Source organism: Pezoporus occidentalis, unplaced genomic scaffold (genome assembly GCF_034315485.1).
Source record: "Pezoporus occidentalis ecotype Australia unplaced genomic scaffold, CSIRO_AGI_Poc_V1 ctg113, whole genome shotgun sequence".
NCBI classification, from domain to species: domain Eukaryota; kingdom Metazoa; phylum Chordata; class Aves; order Psittaciformes; family Psittacidae; genus Pezoporus; species Pezoporus occidentalis.
Genome location: NW_026912918.1, coordinates 579,452 through 605,423, shown reverse-complemented (window position 1 = coordinate 605,423; position 25,972 = coordinate 579,452). Strand labels below are relative to the sequence as shown.

Below are 25,972 nucleotides of genomic sequence, written 5' to 3'. Positions count from 1 at the left end.
AGTTGGCAGTTTATGGAGTGGAAGCTGTGAGTTGCTGTGTGGAGGAGCAGACAAAAATAGAGGCAAGAGTGAGAAAGGAGAAAGACAAATGCAGTGCTAGCCCAGCACTAGTGAGTGGGTAGTGGATGCACACGTCAGTGTTGTTCCCACATAAATTTAAAGGCTCCAAAATTCCTGAAATGAAATCTTAAAGATGAATGCAGCCAGTTTTTTTTCTTTTAAAAAGGCACTTTATGCCCTCCAGGTGAGCCTGGTGGCCTTTGGCTGCAGCTGTCAAACTGGGAATAGCATCAATATGTGCTACTACAGGATGTGAAAGGAGGCGGTCCCTCGCCCAGCACTGCCCGTCCCCTTGGCTCCCTGCTCCGTGGAAGGGGCTGAGTGCCGGCCTGCCCCAGCGCTCACCTTCTGTGAGAGCACACTTCTGTTAAGGCTACTCACATCCAGCATCTCCTTCTTGTAGACATCTGCACTGCAAAGCTGGAAAATCCCAGCTGTTTTTCATTCCATGCACTGAGAAAGAATGGGATCACTTCCTTGCAAGGACTAGGCAGAATTTAGTAAGCATCCAGGATTCCTGCTTGAGAAACGCTGGAGATGACAAATAAAACTAGCAAGAGTCCTATTTATAGGCATGAAAAAATAATTAATTTGTCCCCTTTTAATTGAAAATGTAAAAAGGACTTCAGCTTTAAATAAGACATTTTGTACAAAGCTTGAGCACAAAAAAGTGAACACCAATGTGTCATGTAAACACCAAAAACATTACTCATTTGTTCAGTAATGCACAGAGCAGCGTGCACATGCCCCTTCCAGTGGATTAGATTGCTGTAGCTGTTCCCCTCCCTCCCCTCAGACCTTAATGGAATACAGGAAACCCAGAAGCTTTGGAACATTTACAAAGCTACAGTAGGCAGGATACATTGTGACTGAAGGGTTATTTTGTTTTCTTTGAGGGATTGGTCATTTAAATATACAGAATTTCAATAGTCTCACAGGTAAATGAATGGCAACTTGGATTAGAAAAAGCACCAAAATATTTAATATACATCTGGCACAAATTCCACAAGAAGTCAGTAATGGACAAACCAATGCTTTGCTTAAAAGAAAAACCTCAGACTGCACTTAATGCTCTTCTTCCAAAAGGGACACGACAAAAACATTGCACTCAGGATTGCTATCAAGTAAAGACAACCTTCTCATTACAACCTATTTGCATTGTGCCTTAAATTGCACATTCTAGAAGATGCTGTTTCCATTCTGTTCCAGACAACAATGGTGAGCAGAATTTCACATAAGAAAAGTAACTGTAAAACTACAAACCCAAAGGGATGCAGGAGATGCATCGGCTTGAACTTCTCCCACTTGTCCTCTACATCATGGTTTACAAATTTGGCCACATCTCTTTAAAAAAGGCCCTACATGAAACAGAATTTACTCCAGCCATTTTCAAGCATTACATTTACACAGCACCTCCGATACTGCTGCCTTAAAGAGGAAGCACGGGTCTGCTCCACAACAAGCAACACATTCATTGTTTCCCAGAGCAAGAAAACTGGATCATACAGAGTCATCTCTTGGGTGAGTCTGAAAAGGCAAAACCCACTCCCAACAGAGAACAGCAGATCTGATCCTATCCACGCTTGCTGCTTTACTGAGGGATGGGGAGATGGATTCTATTTCCTTAGTTAGAACTACTTACTTCTCTGGGAGCAAACACTATCAAAATGCGTTCCTTCCATAAAGAGTGAGTCAAGACTAAGTTGGGGCCACAAAATCCACAAGCAAGTCCTCCAAGAAACCCAGCTTCGTCAACGAGTTCCCCCAGGCTAACCCTTCTCCTCCACACATCCTGTCAATGATGTGCAGTTGTTTCATGTCCTCAAGACCAGCCAGCACAAACCCCAACAGTGCAGGGACAGGACCTAAACCTGACCATTGCATCCACAGCTCTTGGAACTCAAGTCACTCAACAACTTAACAGCATGAGGCCCCCCGACCATTCCTACCAGCCCATCTCCTTAGTAAGGACTCTCTCAAACTCAGAGCTAAGAAAGCAAGCCTACTTTAATGTATGTTTAGTGTGATTTAAAAAGTCACAACTTTAAAATATTAAACACTATTCTGTGAAGTCCTCTAATGGGTAATACATATGGGAGTACAAAAACAGCAGCCAGCCCTCCTCAGCTCCACCTCTGTGTGGGATTGCCACTTCTGGCCACACATCTCCCCCTCTCATGGGCCCAGAGAAGAGCAAGACTCAGCAGTTGTAACTGCATACAATGGCAACATTCAAGTAAACACACTGGTTCAACAGTAGGCAACCTGTAGTCCAAATATAATTTACAGGGAGGAAAAGAAACACTTTACAGCAAGAACACTGGAGCTGGACGGTTCCTCCACCTGCGTGTGAAGTGAATGCTATTCAGAAAGGGCTCATCTCAAGAGTGCAATTATGCAAAGATAGAAGCTTTTCAAAAATAATTTAAAAACTCTGTAAAACCTCCAGAACCTGTTGGATTTTAAAACCTAACTACAGACAGGCTGAGGATTGCTATAGTAGTGAGGAACTGCTCTAACCTCAGTGATTTAAGGCAAGCTGTTAGCGGGACTAGGACCTTCAGCCTCCTTTTACCCAGTGTCTCACACAGCCCCCATTCCCTTGAAATATGTGCCTGTACAGATAGTGCAAGAGGTCACATCCCGAAAGCAGCCCCCAAACGGGAAGAAGAATCCTGTGGCAACAGTTGCTACAGCACAGCATCTGCTTGGGATCTGCAGTGACCGTAACTGCGGTGTAGTTCTCTTTGGGGGAAGAACACAAGGAACACAGGTGTGTTCCATGACAGAGACACCACCTGAACACACTAATAAGCACAACGGAGACAATCTGGCACCTCCAATACACTTGAGAACACTCCAGCTTTGCTCATGCACATGGGTTTTGTCCTGAGCAAGATTCTGACCTTGGGGATGAAAAGGATGCGTGCAGCCTCCTGCAGCTCCCATCTTTGCTGGGTGTTACAGGTCCAGTCCAACATGGAACAAAACACAGTCATTTCCAATTAAAAGAAAAATACACTCATGGCACTGCATCAGGTGGGTTCCTACAGTTTTCCAAGGGCAAAGGAAAAAGCTGATGGCTCCCTCCCTCTTGGGGAGCAGCTGCTCCATCATCAATGTATTGTCAGTACAGGCAGCCCGACCAGGGGAGAGGGTGCGTGATAAAACCCCTGAGTCACATGCAGAGTAGCTCCCAGCTGGTCACTCTGTGGCACTCCAAAGCTAGCACCCAGGAGGACCAACACTTGTTTGCAGCTTGACTTGGCTCCCTTTCAAAGGGAGCGTGCAGATTAAAAGCAGTTTACCAAAAAGGATGGCAGAGAGATAATACTTAATTTGGGTCAATTAAAACAGAGTACTCATCCAGGCATTAAATCCTGGGAGAGAAGGATGGTAACCTCAAACAATTCAAGTCTAAGAACAAGAGGTAGAGTTACCTATGTACTTCATGGTGAACGAGTTACAGCCTTCCATTTTACAATCTCATGTATTTCACTGCAGTTGACAATATAAAACCAAAGCTGCAATCTCCAATAGTCCAGAGAGAAAATTTTAACACTGGTGGTTTTGTTTGCACACAACAAGATTTAAGCAGACAGTCAGCTTTCAATACTCATTGGAGAAAACATGTAATGTTTTGCTGTATATTGAAACACTACCCTGAAGAGTTTTTGAGTTTCAGGTTAAGCATCTTCCTTTCTAATACAAAAGGCTAAATTCACATGCACACGTTTTGAGCACAGTGAGCTCAAGGGAAGAACCAGGCACCCAATTCACCAAGGGTCTTCTAAAAAAGGATCACACTGCAGAACACAAGGCTGCAAGACCCAGAAGCTCACAATGACTGTTATTTTCTGATGAATGGGAATGATGTAGTCTCAGCCAACAAATTACATCACGACTGAGGTGGCTGTTAAACTACGTGGTGTTTCTTTAACTTTGCTGGGCTTTATTTGGAAACAAGGATTAGAACTGTAAGGAAGATACTTGTGTCAGGAAAATACTAAGGTATAGCCATGCCTGGGAACCATGGGTGACAGACTAGCTCTGGGATCCATGGGTTCTTCAGGCTCTGACAGACATGCAAGGAGAGAAATAGAAGTCACACAGGCAAAGCTGCTGCTGTCCCCAGTGCTCCGAAACCTCACCTCAGAGCCACCCTGCCTGGAGGGGGGGGCTGCATCTGTGTGCAACCGGCCTCAAGTCACCCAACAGCAGAGCAGAGTGAACTCGTTTCATACTCTTCAGTGTACTGGCTGAAAAGCCATCACGGTTCAGAGGCTGATGCATGAGCAGATCTGCCGTACCAGCCAGGGGCAGCCAGGGCTCAGCACACCCAACTGCCACAGGTGTCCACTTTTCTGCCACACCTCCATGTATTTTTCCTGTGGTTCTTTCATTACAATTGCACAGTATTAAAAAGCTATAATCCTCCATTCAGAATAGCACCAGCAGCAAGTAAACTCACAATTCAGCATTCAATTTCCTCAGTCATGTCTTATGGGTGGAATCTTCCAAATCCATACTCGAATCAATAGCCTTGACCTCAGCAATACTCACAAGTAAAAATTAGCACAACTGAGCTTCCAGTCATTCTGGGAGCCAAATTCTAAAGGTGTTGCAAACTATAATGCGGTGCAGGTGGTCAGTGTTTTATTCCTAGGGACTGAAGTTTACAGGAGTTGTATTTCTTTGCATATCAGGGAAGGCAGTAAGATGCCACAGAGTGTGGATGTCAGACCAGTTTTCCAGTACATTACTATAACTAACTATATAGCATTCTATAGTTATTTACCCCAAGTTGCAGCAGATTCACTACATGCATAAGGTTTCCTAACACATACTATAATTAAAATAAAGTTAAATAGTTGCAATGGTTCCAAGGATTTCATCAGCTGCTCACTACAGTCCTGTGCCTACATGAGGATTTAAAGTATAGAAAAAATGAAGAGTGAAAGTATTTGGCCTGTTCCATAGATATTCACAGTTTAACCATTAAACAAGCATATCTTTAGAGGCTTCCCAGAACCATATAGAACCCCCACTCCCACACGGGAACACCAGCATTACAGAGTATGGTCTAGTCTTGTTTAGGGTCATACAATCACCAGACAATCCAAGGGGAGGTCTGACTCCCTCTCTCACTGTCAGCACATCACACGGGACCTTCAGCTCCTGGTTCAGGAATATAAAACTGATACAGGTCTGGTTTGCATTCTGTAAATGGCAATTAAAACATTGAAGTTAGACTAAAAATAAATGGTACTTTGCTAGATAGAGCATTTGGCTATTTTTGCAAGTATTCTACCCATTGGGTGGAGCTGCTCCTGCTAGGCTGAAAGCAGCAGAACAAGAGCAAGGCTGGCCTCATGTACATGGGACTTAAGTCACTGAGAATCGTATGTCTTTTCCCTAGGAGGAAATAAGATTTTCCCTTCCTCTATATTCACCACCACCAGCTTTAAGAAGCTGTATTATTTTTGTTATACTAAAATGGCTCAGCCTTCATGTGCTTCAGATTGATTTCTTCATGGCTATCCACATTCAGGCCACAAGATAAGTGCCAGCCTTAAAGCACTCCATCCCTCATCCTCTGGAGCTGCTGCAGTTTAGCACATGACTCAGTAGCAGCTGCTGCCATGATTTGGTGTGTGTGTGTGTGCATGCACTGCCTATTCATCTGAATACTCAGTTTTCACACTCTGGACATTTTAAATTACCTTTAGAGGAAAAAATAGAGATGAACAAAGCATTTAATAGCTGAATGAGAAGTCTCAAACTTATAAATACAGTTTTCATTTACTAAATCAGGCTCCATATGGAACTTTCACTAACAAAGCAGCCTCTGTTGGGGAGCTTTTCTTTTTTTAAACAACAGCACCAGCAAAAGTCTCACCATAAATTCAATTATAGCAGCACAAGTGCTTTGGCCTGCTTTGTTCACCGACTTGGAATAAAGTTTTGCTGCCAAACTGTGCTTAGGCCATGGTAGCTTGTAAGGTTATAGTAGCAAGGACAAAGCTTTGGGTGCATTTACCTGTAACACAGCAAGTTCGGGGCTCCCCTCCTGCAAAGGGACAGACTCAGCTGCACCTAGAACAACATTTGTTTTCTACAGCTTAATGCATGTCCCAGCAAGAGCTTGCAGAAGCAGCATGGACCAAACTCTCCTTTTATTAGATGAAAGAGATGCTATCTGTGGCTTGTGGGTTTGGTTTTTAAGTTTTCAATACCCACATTTTGTTGGTGATTTATGATCTCAGACCCAAGCTATTGCATAGGCTGCACACCAGTAAAGCCAGTGACAGAATTCAGGCAGATCCTCCTCTCTCTGCTACCCCCTCTGGGTCACAGCAGACGTGCAAAGCATGCCAGTGACAGGCTCATCACCTAAAATCTGGTTCCCTTTAACTTTAAAACCCTGGTATCACAAATGCCATTAGGTGCTATGGATGACTGTCCAGGCTTTGGTTTTGGTTTGTTTTTTTAAATTGAAGCCATTCTATGATCCTGAAATGCAGCTCTAAAAAAAGGTGTGTAATGGAAATGTATCAAATTCATTAAGCCAGCACTTAGCTCTGCAGAAAGCCTTGGCAACCATCCCTTTTACCAAAAGGTGTAAAAAAGTTGACATACTAAAATTAAAAAAGGTAGCATCAATAACCAAAAAAAGTTTCAACCAGTGTTAATAAAACTCCCTTTAAGTCACAAGTTTCAACAGGCAAATAGTCCCAATACAGGCATTGTAAAATAATATATTGACTCCTATCCAAAGATTATCAAATCCTTCTAAAAATGACTCATCTACACTGTTGTCATTAAGAACACATTAAGAATTCACTTTGTCATCAGATGCCGATATTGTTGCTCCAGGAAGTGTGCAGTATTAACTGCGCCTTAGCAATTAAACAGAGGCTTTAAAAAATTGGTTTGTCAATATTAATGCAAAAGATAGTTCGTTACATAGAAGTACTGTGCTTGCCAGACAAGTAAGGTAATACTTTAGGTATAAATCAAACAAATTAAAGCAGAATTATACCACAGTTTTCCTTGAAGACTTAGGGTTTGTGTGTTGCTTCTGCCAATGTGTAGCAAACTTAAGAAGCAGAACCTTTGGTTCTTTTAGTCAAGTAAAAATAGTCTCATGTAACCACAAAAATACAACTTCCAGAGAAAAATGGAAGTCCATCAAGAAGTCCACTTTCAATAAAACTGAGGTAGTACTGCTCTTTTATTATGTGATGTGTAAGAGATTTAGGTACAAATCGTCATCTACCACTCAGTTGACTGACAGGTACAGTAATTTTATAAAACAATCCCAACATTTAGTTTGAAACTCCAAAAAAAAAAAAAAAAGGAATGATCTGGACTCATTCGCTAAGAGCTCAAATGGGAATCAGCTGTATTACAAAAGGCTGTTGGTTTTGTTGGTTGTTTGGAACCTTATACCGGGGGATTAATGCATTTGTAGTTAACACTGCTGTTCATCTTGGTAGAAAACCTTAAAATTATTACAGCCTAAAACGTCAACAATGTAAACAGCACTACACACAGTACAGACCTGCCCTGACGGATGTGGTATGAAAAACTTATATCTGGCACTGTATAATTTAGCAATGTTAATTTAACCTAACGAAAAAGATCTACATTGTGCAAGAAATATCAGATTTACTTATACTAATCTGAAGTCTTAAAAAAACAAAACAAAAAACAACCCCAAAATGCTTAACTTGGGGCCAGGGTCAAATATTTCAGGGCAAGAGTAAAAGGAATAACCAAAATTAAGAAAGTGCCTAAAACATGTTACAGCATTTTAGAGCCCTTTCAAAGACAAGGCAGAAAAAGGTGTAAAGTAGAAAAATCTGGAGCCTTGGTAATTTCCAGAAACATCCAGAGTTTACATTTCATGAAGGGCAACAGGTTGCTTCCATCACCGCTGCTTCGACGCCGCTAAGTCTGTTCTGCCTCTGTGTCCGAAGACAGAATACATTTGGTTTCCTCCTCCTTTTTCCTTCGCTCCATTTCCCACTCCACAAAGGTATCGAAGAGACTCGGCCAGGCCTCATCTTCACTGTAGTTGCTAAGGTCCGGTCCAATCACCTGAGTAAAATTTAGAAACATGTTCCACGTGTCCCGGGAGATTCCCTTGATTCCTGAGGGGTTCTCGACTAGGAAGTGTAACCACTGGTCCAAAATAGGGGGCTTGTTTTGGGTGAAGACTAATTTCCAAAGGGCAATGGCTATTTCCCGATGTAGCGACCTCTGTCCTTCTTCAGAGTCCAGGCCAAACTGGAAGGTGAAACGATAGAGATCCTTGAATTTATCTTCCTGCTTGGCTTCGTTTAAGAGGCTGGGGAACCTTGCACAAATGCCATCAATGCTGTCTGCGTTTATTGCTTTGCAGCCTTCAAAAAACTCCTTCCTATTGAGCAAGAGAAGAGAAATTAGTGTGAGCACTTCACCCTGACCTCACATGCTGAACACTTCCCATCTCCATTCAGCTATGCCAAATCAGAAGAGGGTTGTCTGGGTAAGGCAAGGTGTACTCTTAAGCCCAGGTGGCACAAAGATTTTGGCAACGGGGCTGGTGGAAAGAGACACATTTCCAAGCAGTTCCTCGTGGCCTGGGGAATCACATACACCCCTCACATTTCATGGGGTTTGAAAGATTTTGCTGCCTGGCTTTCTGACAACAGAAGACAACATCGCTTTCCTTGATGAAAGAAGTCAATCAGCACCAATCAGTGTGCCCTTGAACAAAGGTAGCCTCTCACCACTAGATTTGCCCTCTCCAAGAAAATCAAAATGATGTTAATAAAACTCACGGTGGTTGTGCAGAATCCCAGACACTACACCTGCAATTCACGTTAGCAAATACCTGTCCCATCAGCAGTCATTAAATCCACATTTGCATTCCAGAGTAATTCACCCATTTGACACCCTCCCATGTCCACACAGACCCTGAAGGTGCTGGAAAAGTTGTGTTCAGTGCACAGCAAAGGCTTGTTTCAAGGCTCAGAACACCAAAGTAATTTTGAAAGTTGTAAGCTGAGTAAAAATAGGAAGCATTACTGAAAATAAAAGATTCATTCTCTCTCAGCAAGTCCCTGTAGGAAATCTTGCTCTTACCTGGATATCAACAATCAAGGTGGGGAAGGCTGCTGTAGTTTTGGAGGGGTTTTTGTTTGTTTTTTTTTCAGTTTTTATTGATAAGTTTTAGCCATTCTGCTGTTTCCTGAAGGATCACACGTGCTATCAGCCAACTGACTGACCCCCTTGTCCAAGACAGACAACACTCTAAATACCAATCACTTGTCAGCCAGTATGAAATAGCTACAAGTGTCAAAACCCTTGCAATTTCCTTCCCTGTCTATACTTCAACAGGGTTATTCTTGGAAAAAGACATTAAGTATAACACTGGTTGGGCAGGAACAATTCTTTGGAAGCAGTCTGTCATTCTTCACAGGATGAGAATAGAGCTGGTAGCAATTATTAAGGAATCTCACATTACTTTAAAGCAAAAATTAATTTTTGTGTCCAATCTCATCACCAAATAATGCTGGAAACAGTTAAATTGGTTTTGGTAAATTAAGAATAAATTCATATCTACAGAAGTTCATTACACTGTTGTTCTTTAGCAGCATAATGTCCAAAACCACTTTTAGGTTCTGAAACCCACTGTGAGGGGAAGGGGAAAAGAGGACAATACAAAGCTTACCTTCTCAGCAGTAGGAATTAATGTGATCAAAACGCTAGTGTTAGAAAAAATAGGTAAGTGAAGCTAATAAGGCTGCCTCTCCAACACACAGATGACAGGATATACTTTAACATATGAAAATAATTACAAGTTCTACAAGAACTAACCTTGTAAATTTGCACATGGTAGCAGCCTGGAATTTCCAAGCCAAAACTAGCACTTTAAATTCAGTGGGATCAACACAGAGGTCATTGCAAAATCGTTCCATTCCTTCTTCCAGTATGGCATCTTCCCGTTCATCCTTGTATCTCCTAAATAACTCCCCGATCCTTTGGAGTGAAGATTCTTCTGCGCTGGTAACAGGGTCTTTCTTTATATCTCCAGAAAACGTTGAAGGCTGACTGGACTCCACAGCAGCGTCCGCTTTCTTTGTCCCATTCACAAGTATATCTCCTGGAGACTTCCCACAAGCTGAACCATGGTCATCTTTGTGGACTGTATTTCTTTTACTGTGCGACTTGCTGCCAGATTCCCTTTCCCCATTTTTGCTGCCAAGGGTAGAAGAGGGATTCTTGCACTTCGTTACACACTGGCCCATGATGTTGCAAGCCCAGTTTCTAGAGCAGTCCCCTTACCGTCGGACACCCTCGCAGCTGCTCTTCAGCACATCTCACCATGCCATTAGTGGTAGTCAACTGACCTGAAAAGCAGTTTCAGAGTCAAATTGCTGGTTTTTCCACAAAGAATATTATAAGTATTGAATGTCGGATAACATTCAGCAGTAAGAGACAGACTTCAGGATATTTAAGTCTTGCGTACTGAAAAGGAGTAGTGTAGAGAAGGTTGGCATATGCCATAAATTTCAGGCAATTTCAGGCTGTTTTACCTAGAAATCAATGCAGCTCACTCAGTGGCTGCAGTATACTAACAGGTCCTAATAAAGGAAATTCCTAAAATTCTTACTGTAACATAGGTTACAAAGAGGTTGATTCATGTACAGGCTTCATCAAGACAGACTACTCTAACCCAGAAATATTCTAAAGGAAATGGTTTTAAAAGTATACCCACATTTCATTTACAGAAAATAACACACTAAAACAAAGTAAGGGGAGAGGAGGCAGGGGGAGGGAGGGTGGAGACACCGATGGGACAACCTGGCAGCGTTAAGCATTAGACTGCACCTTCAGCAAATGGGAAAAAAAAAAGGTTTTTTTGGGGGGGGGGGTTGGGTTTGGTTTTAACCTCTGGGGGGAAGAAGGGGAATGACGCCAAGGGGAGGCAGGGATGATGGGAATTGTGCGTTTGTTTGGGTTTTTTTAAACTGAGTCTGTAATCTAGATTTTTTGTTCTTGACACACATACAGAGGGTGTTTGCAGAAAGGTGCAACACTCACTTTCCAGGCAAGATAGCATTTAGGAATTATGCATTGTTTCAAGTGGGTTCCTCCCTTCAGGTAAGGAGACAGACAGACGGAGGGGGCCTTTGTAATGAACCTCTTCAGACAGACGCCCATGCAGATAAGAAGTAGCAAATCCAGTTCAGTTTAAAAAAAAAAAAAAAATTAAAATGCCAAATGATTTCATCATTTTCTGTTTTTATAAATCATAATGTTAAAGTCTTTGGAAAAGAATTTTTTCCCACAGAAAAGGTTTCTTAAATGATCCCTGTTAAAACCAAGCTAACACTCTGACACTATCCTATCAGCACGCAGCCACGCCATGGACAGTCCATTTCTCAGAAACATCAACTCCAAGAAAGCAATTGCTTATCATATTCCTCCTTTACCCACTTATTTGCATTTCATCTCTGCTGTCAGGTAGGCAAAAGCCTTGAACATAAGAATTGGGTTTGCCTTGTCTTTGTTTACTGCTCCCAGGTTACAGAACAAGAAAGGAGATTAAAATTACAAATGAAAAAATGAAATAGACTTCAGGTTTTCTGTATTCTTCTGAGATCAAGTCCCCATTTTAAGCTGTAAATCGACTTGGAACAGCAGCACCAAGTGCAGATGAATTCTCCAGATATTAGGATTACAAACATCAATCTTCTCAGCCATTATACCCGCTTTGTCAAAACAGCATGTATGCAGTTTCATGAGCAAAGAAAAGGTATTTTTTGCCAAGATGCTGGTTTCAACTACCTGGCTTCCCCTCCCCGATTCCTTTTCTTAAGCCCACCACCCATAAACAAAACTAACAAAAACCTAGTTTTAAGCAGCAGAAGAAACAAATACCTGGTATATCCCTTCATCAAACTGCTTTAACCATGAACTTTGCAGCATCATTTTTATAGGCAAGTAAAGTTCAATTTTATGTATTCAATAATAATTTCTTATTCATTTGTATTTTAAATGATTCATTAAAATATGCATTTCTACATAAACAACCAAAAAATCAATTTTATGAGTCCTTAGTATTTCACAGCTCTTTGTGAATTGCAGAGTACAGCCTGGCACTGGTTCCTGTGCTGCCATGCGTCTGAGCAACAGCATCATCTCCAGTCTATACTATTTCTTCATTACACCAAAACAAACAGGATATTATTAGGCAGTGTAAATTACTGCTTAGAGATGAACTCCCAGATACCAGCCTTTTTTTATTCTCCCCTTTAAATTTATCAGAATTCAAATGCTCCATCTACATTAATCCTTGTTCTTCCATCAGTTTCTCCAAGGCAGCTAGCACTGCGTTGGTAAGTTTTCCTTTAGACAGAAGCATGCAAGTAAAGGGACAGAATGAAGAAATCCTAAGTAAAAACCAGTAGCAGAATTTAAAGTAGAGTATAGCTAGTTTATGAAGCTTTCTGCTGTTCGGGATTCGGAAAAAGCTTTTCCCTATGGACAGGCTAAAGAATAGCTGCCTATTAGTGAAAGGTACTACCCTTTAAAATAGCTGGCAGCAGTCAAATCACACACGAAATAATGGACAGAGATTAATCCAATTCACTTCAGGAATCCACATTTAAGGTTAGAAAGACAGTTTGCAAGACTAACTTATATACTCTGCCCCTAAGTTTTCCTAATGCAAAAGATTCATGCTGTCATGTTTCCTAAGCAACGGCTTGTATTAATGATGATCTAACATCTGAGTCTATAAAGTGACATCACCAATCTGATGAAACAGATGGGGTTTATTGTCATTTGCTGTCAAAGACAACATTACAGTACACAGAGCGAAGGTCAGCCAGCATTATTAAACACCTGTATGTGAGGAAGTGTCCCAACAGCTGTTTCCAAAAACCACAGGAGAGCACAACATTAACCCATAGAGTGCAAGTTAACCACATCCCCTGCAGCATACCCCTCTAACAAGCATGTTTTCTGTACTTCAGCCTACTTGCCTTACAAGTAACTGGCTGCTGCTCCTGAACAGCCACGGCCTGGGCTCTGCAACCACTGCTCTTCCCTGCAGTAACAGAGTTCTTTCCTCCTCCCTGCCGAGGAGGCTTTCAGAGTCCAATCCTACTCATTAGGAACAAACACTATAGAAGATACTGAAATACAGTTACTGCAATGCCTCACTTTTCTACTACACGAAACTTGATGCCATGTGCCAGATACTTTGAAGCATTCTACCCCAAAAATAGCAAAACCTGCTTAAAAAAAATTAAAGGTCAGACTGCATCCGCTGGCAGCTTGTGCATGTATCTGGTTTTGTAAGAGAAAAATCTTCTGGCGCTCCATCAGTTACACTCTTACAAAATGCCTTCACTGAGCTGGATCCACTTCACTTACTAGTCACCTCCGCTTCCTACATGACTCAGGTTTCAAGGCTTGAAAGGAACAAGAGCCTCGGAAGGAGATAGAAACAAGTGGGAGAAGTCGGCCCTTTTGTTAAGGGAGGCTGGAGAGAGGATCCAGTTGCAGCATCGGGAGCTGCATGGAACTCAGCATTCAAGGAATATGGAAAAAGCACTCTTAGGAAAGCGAACAAAGCGACTCATTTAACTGCAAAGCAAAACAAACATCATGTCTAGGTCATACTGACTGCAGCTAAGTAAGCCAAGGATGTGCAGAGCTGTTTCTCCCAGCTGGATCAGGAACTACAAGTATGAAGTTCTCATATACCCAAAGGTTATACTAGATTGGTGACAAAACACTAATTCCCAAACGGATCATATCCCAGGAGCAAAACTACTGTAACAGTACAACATGAACTGTGAGACACAAATGCAGTGCTCACCACTAGTTTTGCCGTTCTGCTAAAAAAGATCAAAATTGAGGGCTAAGGTTGGAACATACTTAGTGCTACAGGATACAGTACTCCCAAAGAGATACTCAGACAAGCATTGAGCAATAACCTACAGTAAATATGAATCACCAAGAAGCCCATGAGGCCATCTTCCACGTAACAGGAACTGCAAAGCAGAGATTGACAATGATGCTCTCTACTCCTTTCTAGAAGGTAAGGAAAAGGAGAGCCTCCATCTAAGAACAAAGGATGTGTAGAACTACATTGCCCAATACATTAAACATAAAACCTAGAGAAGATTGGAAAGACCTCGCTATGCCTGGGGGGGCTTTTTGGTTTGCTTCTTGGGTTGGATTTTTTTAGGGCTTTTTAGGGGTGGGTTGGTTTTTTTTTTTTAAGTGCTGTAAAGGAATTACTTTTTCTCATTTTCAAGTGACCAGATCACATGCAACCCAAGATTGGAAGGGAGCAAAACAACAAAATGACTCAGTAATAATTTGCTGTCATACAAGCATGCCATGGCACAACTGAAAACAGCAGCACTGCAGTGGGGGAGAGCTGGCAGAAGGAGAGAAGATGCAAAGGAAATATTTAAGTCACCCTGTATTTTTCCTTAATGACCAACATTAGTGTAGTAATAGAAATTATCAGATACATCCAGAGAACAACACAGGCGAGCATTATGCCATTTAATAAAGTGTTGCATCAGAAGGTATTTACAATGAGTTTCAAAACACATTAAGTATAAAAAGAAGAGGAAAAAAAACCCTCCACAGATTCAAGAATCCATCAAAAACAAATTTAGGAACTCTCGTAACAAAAGAGGACACAGCTCAGCCAACCATTAAATCCCTTCCAAAGTAGCAGTTCACTAGTAAAGGCAAAGACAACATTGCTAGAGCTTAACCCAGCCTCAACTTTTCACTACACACTATCTACCTTTTAGTGAACAGGGATACAGGACTTCTTCAATAGCTGGAAGTATCATGGGTGCCCTGTCTTTTGCTAGCTTTGAGCAGATACACACAGATTTCCTCTGGGGAGGCACGAAAGGATCACTGCAACTGCTGAACCAGAAGCAACTGCTGTTTTAAGAGTTGATGCTGGACAAGTGATACTGTAAGCAAACATCTAATACTCACATAGTTTCAGTTACACGGGGAATCATTCCACTAGCTTCACAGCCTCCTTCAGGCTCCCTGGCTTCCACATGAAATGCTGCAAGACAAAAGACCACACAAGTCTTTACGTTCAGAAGAGGCTATGAAACCACAGAATACACCACATTGCTCAGAAACGACTACGCATTTAATAAAACCTTCATAGCAAAAATCCATTTGTTGAAAGAGTCATTTTATACAACTATTTCACTTTTTGACTTACAAAGTATCATTAACACCATTAACTCTGCATTGTCATTAAAGCATAGATCAGGTACTGAATTCAACACGCAAGCTCAAATGTTTGTTAGCAGTAAACACACACTTCCGGATACTTTCATGGCTTTCAGCATGGGAGAGTTAAATCCTCATTTCATGCACTCAAAGCAAAACAGAGGACACGCTATCATTGTCAATGCATGTTAGCTAAGCGGCTGTTTAATCTGTGAATGCCAGACAGCTGCTTCCTAGCAAAGCATCATTTGGGTCTAGAAAGCAATTCTCTTTTTTCATTCTCTAGCACATTCTTTTCCATGTTTGTTTTCCCATGTTCAGTTCAGCTGGCTCAACTGCGCTTCTCTTAAATTCCCAGCTCTGCTATGGAACTATGAAGCTCTGAAGATGACAGATAAAACGTGTGGTTTGTGTAGCAAAAGCTACAACCACAGCACCTAGTCAACACCTCTGTTTGTATCTGATCTAGGGAACAAAAACACCAAACAAAAACAAGACAGCTCTGGTAAAGCTCCTCTGCTCCACCACACTAAACCACTGAAATGGCTTGCTTTTACAGCTCCTAGTACATCTGATGAGAAAGCAGGTGATCAAAAGCTGCCTTTCTGCATACTTCTTTTTACATAAAACCTACTACTGAGGAAACAAGTGGGAACATTAGCTTGTTCAATGCTTCCTTCAGTAAAAGCAGGCAATGATGTAGAAAGACTGCCATGAAATAAGTTCATATTGCACAGGCCAGTCTCCACACAAATTGAGTTTTCTGCAAACTTAAGTCTTAGGACAAATCTGACCAACAAATAAAACCTAGTGCAGATCAAAGCTTCTAAAAGCCCAGGAAGCAGCCTCCAAAACACTTCAAAACCCCTACAAAACCCACAAACACAAAGCAAAAGTATATCTCAGATGTACCATTTTTAGCCATTTACTTTTGAGATGGATAGTCCAAAAAGCCTACTTCTGTCTGGATTTACATCCTCTGCTTCCAAACCTCATCTTCCACACAAACAAGAACCCTTTTGCATCCACTCCATGGCCTCACAGCTATTGTAGAGCTCTTGTAGCACACACTCCGGCTGAAAGGGCCACCCTGCGCGGGTGCACAGCCATCAGCCCACTTAAATGCGTATATGAACAGAGGAGTTCCTGTCCTCACAGTGGAAGCGCTAGGTTGGATTTCTTTCCATTTGACCATAGCACTTCATGGATTTCAAGAATTTAAGAAAAAGTAACACTTAGCACTTCTGTGTCAATTCCTTTGGGTCCCGTGCAACCAAATAATTCCTTTTATAAATCATTGGGGAAGGAAAGAAGCGACGGGAGGGACATAAGGGCACTGTAGAGCCTCATTCCCCCAGGAGCCTGCTTAAATAGAGGAGAGGGCAACATCTTACACTTCACATTTTAAATTCATTGTCATGGCAACTTTATGCAACAAATTAACTACTTTTCAAACACATCTGTATTTCTTTGGAAGAAATCTATGATCCACCAAAACCACATTTCCACCTAACTACTGGAAGCAAACCCTTATTTCAAAGTTCAAAAGGAGCTGAATCTGATGGAGTTCAATTCTACCCAGCAAAAGCCAAACTTTCTCAGGTTGGTTGAAGTAGTTTCTAGGTTGGCTGACCTGTACACACACACTGTAGAGCTGGGAGCTGGAAGCTTTAACATCTGTTAGAACCACCAGCTACAATTCTTCCCCCATTCTTACTACTTCTATTCTACCAAGTTGCCCATTTCACCTTTTTTTTTAATTTTTAATGTAGTAGCAAGTGGAAACTTCTGTGGCAACACCATTATGGGATGTGGAATGAAAAGCCAGTATGAGCAGTAAAGAAACCAAGCTCTTCAAGCTTGCATTTAAAGGCTATCAGAGCACAGCAATGTGTTGTGGCTGACTTGATGCTAAATAACGTAAGGTGACTGGGATGGGAAGAAGCATCAAACACATGGCACAGGTTTTAATTCAGTCCTTGGGTCAGGTTTGCAACGTATAGCTGTATGCTACGATCACCAAGCATTCCCCCTTGCTGGCACAGCAGGAGTGTCACACTACAGCAACTCAGAAAACAGTCTGCATCGTGGTTAGCAATCCCACTCAGTGGTCCAATGGGACAATACATAAAGGGTGTGTGCCCTCAGGATTATGGAGACCTTTGTTTTGCTCACCTGCCTTTCTTTACACCTGTGCCTGACTCCCCCCTGCGACTTTGGCTCTCCTGCGCACTGGTGCACAGAGGATCACACTACAGAACACTGCAGCACCAAAACTGCTATTGCCTTCCACACTTGTCTTCAGCAGCTTTTTCCAGGTATAATAGCTGACAGCATTCTCACAAAAGGCAACTTTCTTTGCTTTCCTGTGGGGAATCAGTGAAGAATTAGTGATACTGTTTCCCTCTTCAGCAAGCAGAATTTTAGAGGATGTAAGCTTTATCATACAGCACCAAAGCAGTTGGTGCATTAAGTGTTAAAGCACCAAGAAAGCTTCGGTCAGCAAAGCCATCACATATGGAAACTGCTTATTTCAAGTCATAACCTGCAATTAAACTTTCTCAGCAAAAGCAGTCTGACTCCAGCACAATGGGCACATTATGGGCTTTCATTAGCGCAGAAGACACCTCACTACATCCCTACCCAAGCGCTATGCTAGCACCAGTGTGTCACACACATCTGCTCTGCACCTCTGCTGCAGAAAAATGTTTATGCAAAGTTACTTAAGAGGAAGTCTTAAGCAGGAAAGTCCTGCTGCAATTAGTTACAATGAATTATTAGTCTGTCAGGCTGCCTGCAGTTCAAGCACCTTTTGATGAACTACAGCCAGGTAATGATTTTGGGAGCATACAGATGGGAGCTCTCTCCACCTCTTCCAAATCAGAGATAACAAGCTATCTCTAATTCACCTCACTTTGAGCTTTGGAAACAAATTAGATTTAGAAATTCAATCGAACTGCGTAAGTCTGTCTCTATAGAACATACCTGTAACAGAGTAGAAGCCACGTATGCTGAGGCTTGAAAAGGGACCATACAGAGTTTTGGCTGCAGGCTAAATGGCAGTCAGTGGGAAAACCAAGCCAGATAATGTGTATCTTGGAAGCCTGAATACTTTATCAAATGAGATGTGGACTTCTTTGAGAAAGACAATACCAGAAAGGCTTAACTAGCATGGAAGAAAAAACAGGGGCAGATACAAAAATGCCTAAAAAATATTGTATTTAAGTGACAATATATTCAGAAACTGCCTTACCATGTCTACAGTCCATAATGCTGGGCCAGCTCTCAGCGTTAAAAACCAGGGATACCACCAAAACCACTACCTAGAAGCAGCCCCACTGCTGTCAGAAGCAGACAAAAAACTCTTTAAACAACTGATCCTCAATACAGTGTGCCGTCACTTCAAGACGAGGACTGGGACATCAAGGGAGACTTTTCCATTCAAGACCTTGGGCAGAAGAAACCTGCTTTCTGTACTCTGGAAAGCACCCTACTAAGATACAGGTCATGACACCACTTTTCATGTCCAAAGTCCAACTAGTAGTCTTAAAAAACAAAACAGATGTTTTGGAATTGTAGTTAACTGTGTGAAGTAATTTTACAAGATTATTCATTTTTTTCTTAAGATAATGAAAAATCATAGGGAGAGTAATGGCACCTTATTGCTTTCTCTCATGAAAGGCATTCCTTAAGCAGCTTTTTCAGCAGACACGCACCATCCTCAAATCCCTCCCTTTCTTTTACACCCTCTAACAGCACAATACCTTACTTACTGATTACTTCTGTTTTACCACTTAGCCCCATTTAAAAGTTTTAAACCCTTTCCTATTATGCACTTCATCCTACTTTATTAGGTGGGTGGAACAATTTGTTAGTATTATTGTATTTTCACAGAGCGAACCCAAGCCCAGTTAGCTAAATAGCATATAATCTTAGAAGGGTGCCTTCAGGTGCTTCTGTAACGTAAATAAATTAATGAACCAATTCATACAGCAGCAGTACTTGTTTTGAGAAGTCTACTTATACTATGAACAAGACAATGGGCAGAGGGGAAATCAAGACAGCCAAACAGCATGGCTCTTCAAGATCACACCATCAGTTTTCAGTAAAGCTGAAACCAGAACCCCAACCAGATTGCATACAATGCCCTACCTCATTCATACTTAGACATGAACAAACTTGTTTATTTCACTGCACATAACTCAATCCCCAGATGAGTTTGAATCTATCACTTTGAAAAAAACAAAGAATCAGTCAGTGAGCAACTCATCTCTATCTGTTTAAAAACTATCAACCTTCCCCCTCTGCCCTGAGATGAGGCCGCACAACTCTCAAGGTCCAGCACTTCTGAAAAAGCAAATCATCATCTAACGAAGGTGCGTGGGGTTTTTCCCTTTTTCATGCAAAGGGTTGTAAAAGAATAATCCTTCAGTATTTTTCCAGGGTACACTGTAACTTTTGCACAGCACGATAACCTTTAGCACCTCAGTATGTATTATGAATAATTAAAGCAGCACATACCAGAGCAAGAGACACTTTGTGCTCAAACACAACCAGCAAAACTGCAGGTTATGGGACCAACAGAAACCATGACCCTCAGATATCTGACACAGATTCATTCCACTGTAAGCATCTGAAAGTAGCTGGGCTACAAATATTGACCTTACCCTGTCTCAGTCAGTTCTGTAAACTAATCTACGGAAAACTCTAACTACCCTGTAGCCAAACCAGAATAACTCTGGAAAACCACCTTGTTCTACAATCCACTCTGCAGTGGGGAAAAACACATTGACTTTTAAACCGAGCTAAGTGTGCAGAGATTTTCTTTTGCACCAAGTTCAGCTAGCAGGCTTCACCCTGAAGCAGCTGAGGCACCTTCATCCATTATGTCCAGCTGAACATAATTCAGGTAGATAAAGTGATTCCTTGATATCTACTTGAATTACATTCATATAATAAGATATGCTTTAAACTAACTGTAATAAGTGAATAACTTTCTATTTCTTACTCCTGTTGATGATGAAGAAAACACACCGATCACAAAACAAAAAGGAAGTCCTTCCAGCAGCTCTGGTCAATAGTATCCCATCTCCACCACAAAGCAGCTGTGAGAACCGTGACCCAAACAGCCACCTCACAGGGCAGCAAAGGGACAAGTCTAAAGACAAGAGCCAGACCACCTCATAAGATCACTGCTGGCAGCAGATGCTCATAAGTTTACAGAAGCAGTGACAGCCATCACGGTAAGTGTAACATGGTTTACAGGATGCCAGCCAAAAGAATCACTCATTTAACGCAGTTGTGTAGGAACTTCATTACCATTCTGACCACATAAAGACTCAAATCATATTTAGTTATGTACAAAGAATTGTTCTAAGTGAAAGGGCTGACATCTGAAAGTGCTTTAAGAGAACGTGCTTGATTTTTACGTCGACTGCAGTTTTTAAAGCAGAAAATACACAAAGCCACCTGCAGAGACCCCAGTTCACTCTACTGATTAGAGTCCTGACTTCCCTATTACAGTGAATCATACTAACACTTCACCCTGTACAAAGGATGCTGCAATATTTAGATGTTAACCGTATCAACTGCTTCAAAGGAGCTCCTCCGAGTACTCAAACTTAGGCCATCAGTTATAACATAGACTCTCAGCTCTCCTTGAGAAATCTGGTGGCAGCTTCAACCAACACACACATTTTGTTAGTAAGTTTTCACATTTCCCAGATTTCACTTGATGTCCTGTGTCTCAAGAGACATACGGCGGGTAGGCATGTATCCTGTGCTTCATGAGACATAATCACTAACTTCATTCACAGGTAACTGTGCTTGAAGCTGGTATACATCAGACCTTTGGCACTTCCAGACCGCCCACTTATGTGCTGATCCAGACTACCCAAGGCTTACAGTACAGACTCATCCGCAATGAAAACATTGAACAGTCAGCATATGACCAAAACCAAGTTCTAGGACATTTGTGTTTGTGAGTCCATTACTAAGCTACACACGCCTCCCATAATCATAGGCATTTAGGTGATTTTTCTCCCTCCCTTTCAATGTTTAAACAAAAGGGCAAGACTGACTGCATTAAATGTTTCAAAGCTGCAGAAGGAAGTTGTATCGCACTAAAAAATTTCAGAGTAAGAACTAAAGCCTGTCACTTTCTGCTACTACGTGGATGCAAAAATAAGACTGGTATTTTTCAGGAACACATAATCCCTTTGGTTTAAAAAAACACTTATGTTCACTAAATAGGAAAAGTGAAACAACAAATAACTGACTGTCATACTGTCTTTGGCAGTCTGACTTTCTGGGACTAACAAACTGTGACAGGAGGTCAGTAACAGCATTCTCACATTTTGCTAAGTAAGTTTTGTCTTTCACAAAACAGATGTCACAGACAGAACAGCATTTATAACTATTCTTTCTGAGACACCAGAAGATTATACTAGTTCATTCTCTTTACCGGAATCCTGGCTCACCACCTATGCTTTTGTTGGTTTCTCTACAGTATTTCTACTTCTGTGAAAGAGCTCTTTAATACTTACTTCTCAACAGTCCCCTAACCATCACTCTTTTAGTAGCAAAACACTGCAATTAAATAACCTTTACCTGAAATCCAGATTTTCTGCTTCTTTCAAGATGCCCACCACTGGACTAGAGAGCTGCCCCTCAACACACATGGATAAAAAGAAGATATAATGAGTCTAAACTGGTTAGCTCTCACATTATCTTTTAGACAAGAAGCTTTGTTTCAGCTCTTCCCCTGTTTGGTCTGTTCTGATTAGCACTAGAATCAAAATGTAAAAGTCACCAAACTGTCACACCAAAGCCACATGTGACAAGAACGTTTTTATAGCACCACAAAGAATAGCGGCATTTGTGCAAGGGAAAGCAGAGGTCCCATTCAGATGTCAAACACCATTGCCCCTGGAGCTCTCAGACCTCCTCACCAACAGCCAGTTACCAATAGCTGAGCAGTTCCACAAAGCCTTCCCATGAAAGGGTGAGGTGAAGGTACAAGTGAAGGTACAAGTGAACGATGGGAGCAAGTCTGGAAGTCTTGGCTTTTCTGGTCACTCCCTGGAAAGGCTTCAACCCAGATCTGTAATTACCTGACTCAAACTAGAGTCAAGGGGGGGAGGCATAGGAAAGAGATAGCTGACTGTTTTGAAAGACACACTTGAGAGAACTTACTGTACAGAAGACACTGAGAAAACTAGCACAGACAGTTTACTTGTGTCATATGTTTACAGGGGGTAAACTGCAGGTGGCTCTTTACCAGAAGGCAACATTGGCCTTGAGCATTTGCCATGAAATTACCATTGTTTCAAGTCAAGTTACTATGTCATTACTTCTGAATAATTTAGTCAAGTATACAACTAATCCATCTCACCAATGTAGATTATCTGCAAAACATTACAGCCATTTAATATAGTATTTTTAAAAGGAAGAAGGGGGAAAGAGACAAAAGAAATTATTAGATTTCCAGTAACCAGAAGACAAAGCCTATTAGTCAGAGGCAAACAGACAAAAGGAAGCCAGTGAGATAAGATGCAGACCCCTAGGGACAAGCAGCCAGAGAGAAGGAGCCCAGTCAGGGAATTCTGATGAAGGCTCTTAAGGGGGTTCCCTCTTATCTTCCTGTGTCTACCAAGTCCCTTAAGTGTTTACAGATTGTTCTTTCAGTCTCCAAGAATTCTGGCTACCAATTTTCAGCTCCTTTACTTTTAAGAATGAGGATGAAAGAAATTACTGTTTTTCTAACATCCTATGCTTTTATTTTTACAGTCTCCTCTTACTCAGAACACAGTTTTCCTGTTAACATTCACCACTACAAATCATGTGCCTAATGGAACAATAACATTGTTTCTGTACTTTGCAAGTTCTTACAAACTGCCAAAACCCATCACAGTGGATTTTATAGCGCTCCAAGACTCTAAATTTATCAATGCTTCCCCAGCACCAAGTGCTAAAGTGTGGGCCACTTCTGAGCGGTACCAGGAGACTCACCCCTGGCGGCTTGCAGCTGTGCATCTGATATCCAAACCACCTTTACATGGTTTTCTGCCATGAGGAAATGCAAATTTAGAAGAGTAATTTCTGTATCCCACTGCTCCATCTACTTTATATTCCCATGCCCCTATTCTTTCCAACACACACACACACACACACACACACACACACACACACCATACAGGATTTTTTCCTGTTCCTTAAGCTGAACCAATGAAAGCAGCAGAACCAATCCTCTTCCTCATCCACACAAATTTGTCAGAACAAGTCCCTTTGTCTCAGTCTGTCAAACTGGCAGCCCCTCTTGCTCAAATACATACTATAACTAATTTCAGTGACAGTCTTCCAAAAGAGCCGTTCTTAGTCTCTCAAATCCACCTCTTCAGTTCATCTGATCACTTTATTTAATACAATTCATGCTAAATAGAAGATGCAATTGTGAATTTCCAAGATCAACAAACTGTAAGAATTACTGACACAAATCAGTTAGAATTTGCTACAAACAGAAAATGTTCAATTCCAAAATAAAGCAAGAAACCGTGCAAAGAATGAACCTAACCCAGCCTTTAAGATCCAGGGGCTGATTACAGATCATGTTGCAGCCTATCAGTCTCCAGGTGAAACCAATTTCACACTGAGCAGCCAGAGAGCATCAAAGCTGCAAGTCCCCCTATTAAGTTCTGTGAATTTGTTTAAGGATTATCATCATTCACACCTGCATATAACATACTATTAGAGAATAATCTGTATTTCAGAAACCATTAAAAGAGCTGATATTTGCAGTAGCTTTGTAAAGGCAGTTACACTTTGCAAATCTGAACCAATTCAACGCAAATCACAAGTTCTCATCTTTCTGCTGATGTGCAGAAAACCTTTGCTTTAGACTGCATGCTGCCTTTCATGTAAAGTGCTATGAAGGTTTCCCACAGGTCACACACACACCCGTGCATGGGGAAGATTTTAAATACAAGCCTCAGAACTGACAAGCACATGAAGTCAGATCTCTCTACTTGCACATGTGATTTTAACCAAGGAACTGTTTCCTTTCCTGAGGATTATCTTCTACTGGGGAAACAAATAGCAGTGCTAAGATGCACTTGAGAAACACCAGTACTCACTCTCTTCCCATTGCTAGCCCAAATAAAACACTAATACCATAGTTACATATTAACTGTTTAACAAAGAGGCTCTTAAACACATAATGTGTTTAGAAGATACGTATTCAACCGGTTGTTCTCCCAACAAACACAGACCACGCAGTGCAACTGCCAGTGAGGACTGCCTGTAATTTACAGGAACGTAAGGCAGTTCTGTGCTTTCTCTGCACAGCTCTACCCCTTTTTTCAGAGCACTTAACCTATTACCTCTTTAAATTATGCGGCAGACAGTCCCATTTAAAAAAAGTTCCCAGCTGTGGATCAATGCTGTATTCCGATAGCCGGCATCAAGCTGTTCAGTTATCAATGTAACATTTTGAAGGACAGCATATCAGCAGTGTTAACTATTTAAAAGATAATCAATGATTCTTTCCAGCAACCACAACACTAAGAGGAAAAGCATATTGCTTCAACCAGTATCTGCTTGAAACAGTGATTAAGCAAGTTAGAATTTATGCTCTTAGGAGCAGCTTGTTTGTACCACCATAGCCCCAGACACTAAGAGTGATTAGCACAGACTGCAGGTTTCACAAGAAGGATATACACATCCTCGGGAGAGGGGATGAAAGCTGAAGTTACAGGAAAAGTGGCTGTGCAAGGGTGGCATATTCAGATTATGGAAAATATGTTGGAAATAAACTGATCTACGTTTCCCCTTTGCCTTTTCCCCGCAAACACAATGATTATCACAGTGCTACACGCATAAAGCTTGACACGGAGTGGGGTTGAACAAAGCAGCTGATCCCCGCGGAGGGATGCGGTGCTGCTCGCAGAGAGACGGCTTGTCAAGAAACGTCCTGGAACCCTGCAGAAGGCACACACCGACATGGAAAAATAGGGAGAGGACCCTGAGGTGAGCCGGCACCATTACTTGAGGCGCACAAATTGGTGGCGGGCGGGGGGGGGGACTCCAGGGGTGCACCCGCCTGCTGAGCAGCCGTACTGGCCTGCAACGGAGCCAGACCGAGCGACCACCCGCCAGAGAGGCGCTCGGACGGGGCGGCCCCGCGCCGCAGCAGCGGGGGAGGCTCCGGCTCCCGGCCGGACAAGCCGGCACCCGAGGACCATTGCAGCGGCTGCCAGCCCCACGACCGGGCGGGCAGCGACGGGCCCTGCCGTGAGGGGGCGGCGGCGGCGACAGGGGCCCCCCGCACCCAACCGGCCCTGGCGGGGCTGGGGGGCAGAGCGGAGGCCCCCGCCACCGCCGAGGCTGCCGGCCGAGCCCCGCAGCCCGCGCCGAGCGGAACCCGGAGCCGAGCCCAGCACCGCCGCCGTACCCCCTCCCGCTGCCCGGCGCGGACGGGAAGAGACACGGTCCAATTCACTCACCTCCGCGGCTCCCTGCGAGACTGCCACCCCTCCCTGCATCACTTCCGGGGGTGAGCAGTCAGCTGGCGGCGGCGGCGCCGTGACGCAAGGCGGCGTGCCCGACGCCGCACGCACGGTGAGGGCAGTTT

The 25,972-nt window shown here is 42.4% G+C and overlaps 1 protein-coding gene across 2 annotated transcripts; it reads right to left on the bottom strand.

Annotated features, from left to right (window-relative positions):
- Positions 1-1,019: 1,019 nt before the first annotated feature.
- DCUN1D3 (defective in cullin neddylation 1 domain containing 3) lies at positions 1,020-25,971 on the bottom strand. Of its 2 annotated transcripts, none has more exons than XM_062634581.1 (4): positions 25,845-25,971; positions 15,094-15,169; positions 9,928-10,460; positions 1,020-8,485 (listed from the first exon to the last, which is right to left on the bottom strand). In XM_062634581.1, exons 3-4 carry the CDS (start codon positions 10,356-10,358, stop codon positions 8,014-8,016), a joined length of 903 nt encoding a protein of 300 aa, XP_062490565.1. In that variant the 5' UTR covers positions 10,359-10,460; positions 15,094-15,169; positions 25,845-25,971; the 3' UTR covers positions 1,020-8,013. The 2 variants fall into 2 exon arrangements, with proteins under 2 accessions (XP_062490565.1, XP_062490576.1); XM_062634592.1 differs by lacking the exon at positions 25,845-25,971 and adding an exon at positions 21,160-22,246.
- Position 25,972: the final 1 nt, after the last annotated feature.